The 12,860-nt window shown below is 36.8% G+C and overlaps 1 protein-coding gene across 1 annotated transcript in view; it reads right to left on the reverse strand.

Moving 5' to 3' along the window:
- Positions 1–1,201: 1,201 nt before the first annotated feature.
- Positions 1,202–12,860, reverse strand: part of PGGT1B (protein geranylgeranyltransferase type I subunit beta) — a 32,619-nt gene continuing 20,960 nt past the window's right edge. The window contains 6 exon segments of the mRNA XM_077790242.1: positions 1,202–1,785; positions 1,788–1,922; positions 5,244–5,352; positions 5,663–5,847; positions 7,111–7,156; positions 12,651–12,783. Coding sequence (XP_077646368.1) covers positions 1,742–1,785; positions 1,788–1,922; positions 5,244–5,352; positions 5,663–5,847; positions 7,111–7,156; positions 12,651–12,783 — 652 coding nt within the window. The 3' untranslated portion in view covers positions 1,202–1,741.

Consider the following 12,860-nt stretch of genomic DNA (forward strand, 5'->3'; position numbering starts at 1 on the left):
AGTTCTCTTTACTTGTGGCTGGATTTCTGGTCATCTCAGCATGTGGGCAGTAAAACCAATTACCAAGCTCTATCTTTGCCCCCTAACTCCTTCATACTCCTTGAGTCAATACCTTCCTTTTGCTCCCTAATCTTACCCTAGGCAGCCCAAATCCTTTCCACCAGTTTGGTTCCATTGCTACTCCACATTTTTAGCTCCTGCCTCCAGCCTCAGTATCTCCCAGTTTCATTTTTCTTACTCTACAACAGTCCTGCTCAAGCACCTCATTCCCCCTCTCTAGTACTAGCCTCAGTTCTCTTGGTTCCACCCCTCTGGACTTCTCAGTTTTTACAACTATCAAGTCTCTCCTCCTCCAAGTAAAGTGTCTACTAGGACATGTCTAGATCGCACACACCTTACTCCACTCCTCCACTGCTTTCCAAGCAGACCACTATCACTAATTATGCTCCCAATGCTGCAATCAAAATTAATCTGCTAGAGAAATAAAGCCTATCTATTTAAGTAGGAAGGCTGCTACAAGTTTGGACAATGGGATTGTTCTAGTAGCCTAAAGATAACTATTGGACCTCTCCGACATGTGTGCTAGGGGTACAACTACCCTTTTCACTTGCCCTGCATTGCAAAACAGGAATCATGTTTATCCCCAAAGCTCTTTCTGCTGGACAAAAAGATCTAAATCCTGTTTCTTTGGGCTCAGCAGTGGCAAATGGTGCACCTAATTAGGAAGTCTTCAGTTGTCTTTGGAACCTTTAGAAAAGAAAAGTGCTGTTAATGACTGACAAGTATAAAGACATTGTGGTGTCTACTGAATGCACAAACTGACCTGCCACAAACACACCAGCTGTAAAGTTACTTGCTTCAACTCTGAACAGCACTTCAAGCATACAAAATAAGGCACTAGTAAAGCTAAAGAAGCTGAGAATGTTGATCATTACTCTAATTTGAACAACTTCAATGTATTGCAGAAGTTTGTCTTTGGAAGCAGGTTCTAATGCTACTCTTGCATACAGGTATGCTTCCAAAAGACTGGGCTGAATATATCTTATTGATGCACATCAATATGCCACACTCTTAGCAAACTTCACATAAAGAAACTATTTCAGAGAAAACTCTTTGTATGGCTAACAATCCACTCCAGCTGTGTAAAACCTACTCAGAAGACTTATAAGATCCATTTAGTAAGGCCACACAACCTTAAAAGTCCAGTATATTGAATAAAATAATTTTATTTGTATTTAATTAATTTGTTTGTGAAAAACAAAGTTTATGGAATCTGAAAGTTGATGATAATAGGTAATTTTTAACTGAGACTTAATATGGGAGATTCTCTACTCAAAAATATGTCAAACAGTAAGATTATAAAGAACTTCAACATTCTGTGCTATACTGTATGATATGTAAACAATTTTGAAAATACTTCCCCATTATATATTTTGACACAGTATGCACAAATTTAAAAAAATAAAATCAAAATGAAGTTTAAATGCCTCAAGGGATTTCTCAGAAGTAAAGCCATCTGAAAAGCCATTTACAGTCTGTGGTGACAAACTTCTATATAATCAAAATATTCCCCATTTCACAATGCAGAATAACCTGCTGAAGGCAACTCCCTATCAAAGTGATGCCAGCAACACACATCTGATTGTATGATTCCTGCACTTAAAAGAGCACATTGGTTATACATGGCTTTTAACCCTGGGCTACAGTTATGCTACCAGAACTAAATTCAAGTCTAAATCAGTCACGTAGAGAGGTGTGTGTCATCTGAACGCTGTTTAAAGTCCGTGTTTTCCAGATCTGATGAAGGTGGTGAAGACGCTCTGATGCTCTTGTGCTTACATTTAGGGCAGGATGAACTTTGCAAATACCAGATTCTCCAATTAATGACAAACCACAGATCCCAAAGTAGGCATGTAAAGCATCTGTAAGAAAGAAAAGGAAAAAAAAACCTTTCAAGCTGTAACATCCAATATTCAGCGCATATTCAAACATCTCCGAGTAATTGCGACCAAGGAAAACAAATAATCAGGTGCTGTATTTTAAACTTGAGTTTTGATGGAAGGAAAACATTTCTGCCCAAAGCTACCAGCATGAACTAAAGTCCAAATTTCTTTCATAACAACTTGTGCACTATTTCATTTTTTCTGGCTGCCACAGCCAAAAATCAAAAAGGATTCAGATACCTGAAAATAACCAGTCCAGAAAGCATTTTTTTTTTCTTGCGCACATTTTTTGGCTGGTTACTTTATGAGCAGCTAACTACTGAAACAGCAAAATTCTTGCAAATAGCTGCCAACAGCAAGACTTAGAGAAACTGAAGAAGGCATTACTTTTCCTAGATTCTCATTTTCCTGAAAGATTATCCTAAGGATAGGAATTCATGCAGTTTGACCAAGAGATGACTGCTACCAAAATGGGATGCTCTTACTCTCCTGTTCCATGCTGCTCCTGATGTCCACCTTACACCAGGGCTAAGTCTGCCTCCTCTGGGTAGCAGCAAGCTATCAGATTGGATTATCTGCCCATGAAACCATAGGTGAAAGATCGAAAGATAATGGGAATTTCACGTGTCCCTTGAAAAAGTTCAACATGTAGCACTCCATGTAGGTGTCAATAATTTAGTATCTCACTAAAATGATCACAGAATCATTTAGGCTGGAAAAGACCTCTAAGATCAGAGTCCAATCTATTTACCTGTATGTCCTAACATTGCCAAGACTAGGACTAAACCCTGCCCCAAGCGTCATAGTGTATCTCCAGGGATGGTGACTCAAACATTGCCTCAAGTAGCCTGTTCCAATGTTTTACAACCCTCCTGGTGAAGAAATGTTTCCTGCTATCTACTCCATGTTTCCTACTACACTACATCTCCTCTAGTGTAACCTGAGGCTGTTCCTTCTTGTCCTATCAGTTCTGTGTTAAATAATGTTAATGGTCTTCACAACCAACAATATTTTGATGTCTGTTAGCATGGGAACACAGCAAGACTACAAAATATTATTTTCCTGAATAATCAGCTGGAAAGAGTTACCTGTTAACATTACAAGTCCATATAACACATAGATTATCACCAGCAGTTGACTGTCTTCTGGAATTTTTTCTTGTCTTCTTCTTAAAAACATTATTGCACAGCAAAGATAGCTTGAGTCCACAAATTTAAACATAGCTTTTATAAAGTAGCAGCCACAGAAGTTAAAATCTAATTTGGATTAAATCTTAGGAGTCTTTATAGTGTCAACATGATCAAAAGACAGCTTGCCTTTCAAATATGAGATTGAGCTTGCAGGAAGCTCAGTTGTGTATCTATAACAATGAAAGCACAGAAGCAATCTTTGCAATGTTGCATTTATAGTCTTTCTTTGTATCACAACTGAACTAACTTTTTACTTTTTCCTTCAAAACATGACTGCAGACTTATGCCACCATCTGCCTGAGGAAAAAATGCTACATTAAGTCTGGAAAATACACAAACATGTGCACACACAGCAAAGAAAAATAATCATTATTTGTCTTCCCTTTTTTAAATCTTACCTTGAACAATCACAACTACACTAAAAGACAGAATCATGGAATCATAAAATAGCCTGAGTTGGAAGGACCCCACAAAGGCGATCAAAGTCTGACTGCTTGCTCTGTGTAGGACACCCCAAGAGTATACACCACATGCCTGAAAGCCTTGTCCAAAAATTTCTTAACTCTCTCAGGTTGGTGCTATGACCACTTACCTGAAAAGCCTGTTCCAGTGCCCAACCACCCTCTGGGTGAAGAACCTCTTCCTAATATCCAAACTAAACCTCCTCTAATGCAACCTCAGGCCACTCCCTCATGTCCTGTCACTGTCACCAGAAAGGAAAGATCAGTGCTGCCCCTCCTCTTACCCTCACAAGAAGCTGTATCTACAGTGAGGTCTCCCCTCAGACTCCTCCAGGCTGAACAGACCAAGTGACCTCAGCCACTCCTCACATGGCTTCACCTCCAGACCCTTCACCATCCTTGTGACCCTCCTCGAGCCACTCTCAAACAGCTCAATGTCTTTTTTGTGTTGTGGCACCCAAAACTGCCCCCAGCACTTGAGGTGCCATATTCTGGACAGTATGTCCAGAAGGATTTTGGAAGGGACAGTATTGAAAGCCTTAGATTATATCAACTGGCTTCTCTTGGTCAGCTAGGGGGACAACCTTGTCATAAAAGGAAATTAAGTTTAAGACAGGTTAACACATGATGGGTATTTGAAACAGACTTTTATGATCTCTGACTCATGAGGTAAATGTTTTATTAAGATAAACCAAAACACTCCCTCCAAATGATACTGTTAAATATCTATGATGAGGAGGAAATACAACTAAATTCCTCAGAGATCCTAAACTGAGGAATTCAGAGATCCTAAACTGGTTTTCAGGAAGAGGCAGAAGCACATCTATCAAAAGCACTGTATTTTCAGTGTGGGGTTACCTTGAAAAATTTTGAACTGTTGTTCAAATTGCAATTATCAAAGGATTAAATATCAAGGCACAGATTCTAAACAGACTCTTCCTTTATTATGACTAATTTTTTATCTTATTTGGTCACTTTACTAAGACTGTTTATATTCCCTGTACAAAATGCCATGAGCACTGAAAACACTACTGGCACAAGCTTTGTTTTCAGAAGTTTGCAATACCTTAACTGAATTCTAACAACTTGTAAAACTAAAAGGCTTTAGCATCCTTTTGACTTTTTTTCACTATTTCAAATTACCCACTTCTGAAAGCATAATAACTGTCAGACATACTTGTATAAACACAATCTGTAAATCATAGCACATAACTGTGTAAACTTTGACTGTTTTTACATATACCAGTGACTTCTAAATAAGCTTAAATTATTAATTTAATAAAGAAACAAATATTTTGATATATTAAACTCAATTTACAGAGGTTACAATATATCCTTTAAGCAGAACAGTTAAACACATACTAAATAGACAGTGATACTCTTTTAACACTAATCTAAACAACAACAGTTCCCTTCCTCTGTGGCTGAACAAGGAAAAACTTCATCTCCCTCTTTCCCATTCAAGAATGAAAACTTTTTTATATTTTGAGGGTTCTTTTTTGTTTCGTTTTTGGTTGGCTGGTTGATTCGTTGTTTTTCTGGGTTTTTTTGGAAGGGTACAGTTTTCCTTACACCTCTCAGATGTCTGACTGCTGGAATTTATTTCTTGCTTAGAAGACACTCACTGCAATTTTGAGAACTTATTTTACCTGGATGGCTGTCTGGCCACTTGGCAAATCCACCAACAAGGCGATCTTGAGTTGACAGGATGTAATTTCGGTTTTTCTCAAAATTTGTATATTGAAATATGTTCAAGAGCTGAAAAGAAATTAGATTGTAACAGTATTATAAGTCTCAGTATACTTTTAACACTAAGTCTTAACTAATTCTTAGTATATTTCTAACACTAGAATATAGTGCCTATTTTTGAGATTAGCAGTAACAGCACAGATAGCACTAATCCATAAACCTTCATTTCCTGCATTTTTTGCAAGATGAAAGACATTTATAGTCATTGGTACATATTGGTGCATTTGTGTCAAATATCTAAATTTTCAAGCAAAGAAAATAGTGCTTAAAGAAATGAAAACAATTCAATAACTATCCCTACACCTGTTCTGTACACTACCTTCAATGTTGCTCCCACCCAGAAAGAATAGCAAGTGTCTACAGGCTTGTTGGGTCGTCCATGGTAGCCATTCTGTTGCCTCATTATACACCATCTTCTTATTCTGTTCAGTTCTTTTTCTGAAAAAACTTCCTCCAGTTTGCCCATCAAACACAGTGATGCAATACCACAAAAAGTAGAACCACCTGTGAAGAGAGAGCAGGGTTTGCTATGCTTTGATACATAGGTTTTCTGAAGCCTGTATGATCTCAGTCAGAACTAAGCTTTTAACAATTAAATCAATGGCCTTTTTTAAAGTATGAAAAAGTTAACTTTGAGTCTAAAATCCAAAAAAAATAAGAACACTCTAGTTCAGCAGGTATGCCAAAGGGGGAAAAAACCCTCAACCCAGCTCTTGTAAAAATAAACCAGCTCATTTTCTTAAAGCTGTTTCTTCTCACAGTACTGTGTAATTTATATTACACAGCAGTCTAGAAATAAGTAAATGGAATTGCAACAGAAATATTTCTTCACTTGTAACTTAAAAAGGAAAGCTATTGGAATGCCAGCAATCAGACTGAAGCAGAGATGCCAAAGCCAGCCTCAGACACAATCCCCCAGAGAATATAAACAGACAGACAGAAGTGTCTGGAGAGCAGGAGGAGAAAAAAAAAAAATCAACTAAAAGTTAATTAACCAATTGTTTTAATATCTGGGGATATAATCAAAATGTTTCAGCTTTATTGATCTAGCAAGAAGAAAACAGACAAAATCCTATCAAAGCTCAATACTAAGGGTAAAGATAACAAATGTTTGATAGGATCATAGAATCATTTAGGTTGAAAAGGACCTCCAAGATCATCGAGTCCAACCATCACCACCTGGTCAAACAGACTACAGCACTAGATTTAGTATCAGTCATCTAAAAGGCAAAAACTCCTCTGTCACAAGCAGACTGCTGCTTCATGGCATAGAAACATTTTGCTTAAAAATAGCAGTCTCATGGGGATTTCTATCTTCAGCTCTACCAACTCTTTACAAAAATTAACTGCTGCTTCAAGATTGAACCCACAACAGATGCTGTATCTATCAGAGGAAATGTTTCTATGTTTTAACAAAGGTGTTGAAATTGGAAATGATCAGTCACATGGCACAAATTCTCTTGCAGAGAAAATCTTCAGAGTAACAACGGTGCATGTGGAAAAAGTTTGCTCTGTCAGCAACAGAACTACAAGAATTACAAGCAACATCTTTCAACAAAACACTCTGAAGTTAAGATTAATGGGAGTGATTAAAAGCTTGCCTGTTCAGATATTAAGCTAGATCTAAAGGAAGAAGTGATATTTGGAGGCATATTTGGATTTGCTCCTCCTCACAGAACTTTCTTAAAAATCAAAAAAGAAGGAAAGTCATGGCAAACCCTGCACTTTCTACACTCTGAAAGATGTAGAACATTTTGACATTCTTACCATGGGATTCCAGTCCAGCTCCCTGTGCCAGGCCATTATCATAAGACTGAAGGAAAAAAAAAATCCCACAAAGCAGTTACTTTAGAACCACAGCACTCTCACAGACATTGCAATTTCTTAAGTTTACCAGCAAAATAATCATCAGATCATTGCCATAATTTAATCTCATTAAATTCTAAACCTCCAAAAGTTCTTGCCACAACACAGTTAACAAATCAGCTCTTTTTCAATGTAGGAAGTTTTTATGACTTTCATGGAATTCATTTTAGTTGTGACATATGTTAGAAACCTGAAAAAGGGTAAGCCACAAAGAAAAAAACATGTAATGCAGGTATAAAAAGACAAAAATGGATACGTAATCAAAGCAAAACAGAATTAAATAGATAATTTAATCTGTCTATAATCCAAGAGCAGTTTAACATTAAAAAAAGAGGCAAAATGCAAAGTACTTCTGTTTGTAGAATACTCAAATCCAAGCATTACTTTAGTAAGAAGCAAGAAGCATCAGGCTTTGAAAAATAATGACAAGGGAACCAGAAGCAAGAAGGAAATTATAACATGCACTGGAATAAACTTAAATTGGCCTATAAAATATTACTGTTAAAAAATACCATTACAATGCTGAAAAATCACTCTGTTAAGTGCAAAAAAAGGGGAAACTCAAGTCTGACAAAGCAAGAATATCATAGCTCATGTGTGTCATGAGCAATCTAGGAACACATAATAATCTTTCTTATAAACAATTATTCATAAAATGGAAAATATTTATTTTACAAGAGTTCTCAGAATACTTAATGAATTATCTCTGAACAAATACCAAACTGCTTAGTAGGAACAATAAGGAGTAACTCTTGAAGTTAAATTACACAGGTCCTACATATTCTACATCAACTGCTCAATTAATGATGGGATCAGTATCTGGTCAGACACAAAGCAGCAAAAATCTTTCCCCCACATCCTCCAGGTACTGACTGAATTTTCACATTTTCTCTAAAACAGTGGCTAGTAGATGCAGGGCACCTTGACAAACCAATAATGACTACCATAGTCCTAATCAAAGAATGGCTACAGGACTATTGTATCTTTAGAAATTACCTAAGGATTCTTTTGTACATCTGCTTTTAAAACTGACATTGAGAAGAAAAAAGCCAACGGAAGAACACACAGAAGCTACACTAAAACTGTATTCCTGGCTTGGAGTTGTTGCTGCAGGCTGAAGCAACTAAAAACACTAATATCTGATATATACACTTCAAGCTGCAACTTGATTTCTCAGGTTTGAACCAGTAAATTTTAGTAATCTCTATGAACTTCTGAGTGTTACAGCACACAGTGTGAACTCTTCCTTTCTCACTGCCTTTTGAGAATGCAATACAAATGTGCTACCAAACTCCACAGATGTATTAATTGCTAAGGAAAGGCAATCTGATTAGCAAAGCTATGCTGGTAAGGCTAATTAACTCAAAAAACAGCAACATTAAGACAAGGTGGCTTGCTTTATGTATGACAAAGTAACTAGCTCTGAAGAAAAGATGTTAAGTGTGCATCCCCATGCACGACTAACACTACTATGTTGGGCTGTACAATTAGCTTTAAACTCTAAAAGACAGTATCTGACCCTTGGCTAACTGACACCAATTTATTTAGAGACAGCAGCTGCTCTCTGGGGACTTGTGTACTTTAAAGAGCTAGGGAATATTTTTATTTCCTTGTCCTTTTGAAAAGACTCCACAAATTGTATGCAAAAGGAGCTCTTGATTACTGCAACATGACAACTGCATAATTAAATACTATCCTCAGGAAACGTGTAAATCCAGTTGGGTAAAATCTTCAAAGTCTACAAGTTTTACATCAGCTTAACTATATCAACAGACCACTACAAGTGCATTTGAAGAAGACCATACTAGAAGAAGCAGATGATATTTTTAAAGCTTCTTGCAATATCTTTGCTTTAAAAAAAAGAATTGTTGCAAAGATCAATGAGTCTTTGGAAGTCATTCAAAATCTCAACATCCCAGTGTTTGTCGTCTTTTGATTAATGTTATATCTGAGTTTTGAATGTAAAAGACAAGAAGAGTCAATCTACACTGCTAAAAATTGTGTGTTGAAATCTGACTACTTTACTGACAATAACACTGGCCTAGAATTATTTATGTGATCAGCATTGTATGAACACTTTTTGGTCAAATGACAACAAGAAGGCTATCTATTCCGTATGAAGATTCAATTATTTTAAACATTTTAAACATGGTTTATGTTCCAATCTCCTGCTGCTCTTAACATGCCTAACTAAACAAATGCACTCCCTCATTCAGCTGTATTGACCTGTATGACACAATTCTTACACTCCATCAATAAAGGCAACAAATTCCAAAGAATAAGCTAAAAAATCCAGAAGCTTATTACAAAGAGTACTCTGGTTAACCGGTCTCATTACTCTCAGCCCAGATGAGTTGTACTTCACATGTATGGCAATTCAAAAAACTGGAAGAAGTTCTGTTAACTGTCACAGAACTAGATGCACATGAGTGACATACAACAGTAAATCAAAACTACATCTTTCTGTCAGAGCAGTTTGGTACTGAGCAATGCAATCTCCTTTTTTCTGTAACTAGAAAGTGACAGAATGAAGTGACATTGTAGCAAAGCAGGAATAAGCATTTACAATAACACCTATAGCTATCCACAATTAATAGTATAGTTAGTTACACAAGGAGTAACAAATGAAATAACCTCAAAGAGAATTTACTTTCAATTGTTCCATTTGATAGGTTAGTTTTAGCACCATCTACAAAATCTTAATGAGAGAAATCAAGCACACATTCTTGGATGCCACATTTCACACTTGTGTTTATTTATGAAATACTTTAAGAAATACTTGTCTCCTGTAGTAGGTAATTAAACTGAAATACAGCTCAAGGAAAGTGGTGGAAAGAGATGAATGAATGAAAGAACAACCACTGCTGTGAAATGATCTTCACAATGGGCTAGTTCCTGACTGTCTGAGACTTCTTCAGACAAATTCACAGCTCGAAATGTGACTAAACAGGAAACAAACATTTTGAGGCTTTTCCTAGAATTGTCAGACACCTCGCAACTGAAGTAATTCACAGAAATACTGGTGGGCCAAGGAGTGCAAATCCAGAAAACACAGACAGAACTAGTGTTCGAGTGCATGTGCATACCAACACTGCAGTGAGTTCACAGCACATCAGTGGTCTAAAGAAGTCCTACTGAACACAGTATAGAGTTAACCTACCAATTCACAGTAAACCTGGGCAAAAATACAGCATGTCTTGCTGCACATTTCTACATGCTAGAATGACTGCTCCCTACAGAGCATTGCTAATAGGATCTCTCTAAGTTACTCTCTGAGCTAGCCAGGAGAAGACACAATCTTTGTGATAAACCACAGCATCTTCTGAACTTTGACCAAGCGAAGACTGAGTTCTACTTTACTGGTGAACTGAAGTATTAGTATGACACCTTCCAAGATGTCTTGCCATGGTAAGGCTTAAATTATTTTGTTTTTTAATGATATTACTTTTCCAAGGGGAACATAATGACTGGAATTTGCAGGTGCAACAATTCTAAGCTCTAGAAGCAAAGTATAAATTTGGTTCAAGATCACACTTCACAGTAAGACTCCAGTACCATTTCAAAGCTCTAAACTTTCAAAAAATCTCCACTTGCCTGCTCTGTTAATGGCCTCATCTGATGCTCTCTGTCTGTTCTGTCTTAGAAAGGAATAGATGCTTCTCCCTCTCTTTATTTTTTCAGTGCTACCTGTTAACATTACATATCTCCGACACACTCCCGTTAACAATGTCATTTACAGAATAAAGATTCATAGTATATTAAATACTTATTTTACATAAGATGATTTGTGCCTTTCATGCTTCAACTCAACTTTCTTTGTCCCCTACCTAGTCCCACCATTTCCTCTGGAATCAAAACTGCACTCAAATGTTCATAAGGTTAACAGACAATGTGACGTACAGAACTACAATGAGGATTTTGCTCTTGGATTTTGTTTTCTATTCTTTTGTAACACTTGATTCTCCTATTGTATCTGTGCAAAGCTATTTGACTAATGATTGAGGTCATTAAGGTCCAGAAATGATCACAGGAGGAAGAATGCTCCTAACTTAATCAGTAGGAGCAACTACTCTGCCTAAGCTCCTCTCTCAGACTATGAAAGGAGAATGGATAAATCATTGTCCTTGTGCAAAATCCACTCTCAAATTTAGCAGGGATATTCTCATGCTGAGAACCCATGCTAACTAAGGTGAGCTACCAGCCACAGGAGAAGGGCTCTTATGGGAGGCAGGGGACATAGATTCCAGAATTGTACAGAAACCCCCTCATCATGGACTATTTCCTGGGGAATGCAGGGGTGAGCATAACTTACTATTGGGTGGCTTGGGAAAGAGCCAATGGTAAGAAACAGAAATACCAAAGCAGACTGGGGAGAACAAGTATGGGGAAACGGAGGGGAAAATGGGAAAAAAGGTGCTACTAGGATGTGAACAGACTACAGGCCCACATCCTAGTACGACTGAGCCCTGACCTTGGTCATCTCAGTCTGCCCAGGACTATGGTAGTGTGCCAGAAAGCTTCTTGAGGTGTACAGTGAGACACACTAAGACATCCAACTACCTCATTTAAAAATAAACAACAAATAAAAAACAATTTGGCCTGAAGCAGGAGATTTTGAAGTCTGTTTTTAAACTTCTCACATAAATTTTACAATCTTGCTGCTGGCAGCAACTACTGAAAATAGTAATTTACAACAGAAGTTGTGCGTCATCATAAATTTGGGTCTTCTTTGTGGACCACAAGAGTTTAATCTGTGTTTATTCACACTCAGGGAACTGCAATTTTCAAGCTTGCTCAGCTTCCTTAAAAAACAGTGTTTCAATCTTTGAAAATGTAACTCAATTAAACTATTGAAACAACAAGAAAAATAACATTGAAAACTCCTTTACTCCAATCAAATATGAAGACAATCTGCACAGAGAAAAAAAATGAGTACATACTCATGAATATATTTTTTCATTCCAAGTATCTAATAAATAAATTATGAAGTGCATGACTGGAAACATTTAAGCATGAACTAGTGTCAATAATTAGCTTTATTTGAATCTGGGTATCTTTTAAAAAGCAGTACTACAGCTCAATGAAATATGAGGATTTTATTGGTACACTTTTCAAAAGTGCTTTATACACTTTTTCTAAGTTATACAAATATCATACCTTAGTTTTCAGAAACCTGATTTCAATTGTTTAATTATTTTAAATAAAGAAGATTTTTAACACAATTTTCAGTGAACAAACACACCAAATAAAATTATCTTGCTAGCACACATATTTTAATGAAAATACAGATGCAAAAAACCAATGCACTTTGTAATTCTCAACAAGAAAAAATAAAGAAATTACCATAACACAGTTTGGACATGTATTTTTTTAGCCATAGTTAAGAAAAAAAGCTTAAAGCCTTAAAGCATAGGAAGAAGTGACATTTTGTGAGCACTCACCATACTTCTTCTAATGTAGTCTATTGCTTTCTTCATATCCATGCCTGACCAGTTATCGAGCATGTAGCAGATACAGGAAGCACAGTACACAAACCTCATATCATTCTCACTTCCTTCCAGCACTGCACAGAAACTGAAAGAAACATTTCTGTCTTTAGACACCACCTGTTACACCAGAAAATATGAAATGTGGTTCAAAGAATTGCACAG

This window comes from Lonchura striata, chromosome Z (assembly GCF_046129695.1).
Source record: "Lonchura striata isolate bLonStr1 chromosome Z, bLonStr1.mat, whole genome shotgun sequence".
In the NCBI taxonomy this organism is placed as follows: Eukaryota; Metazoa; Chordata; class Aves; order Passeriformes; family Estrildidae; genus Lonchura; species Lonchura striata.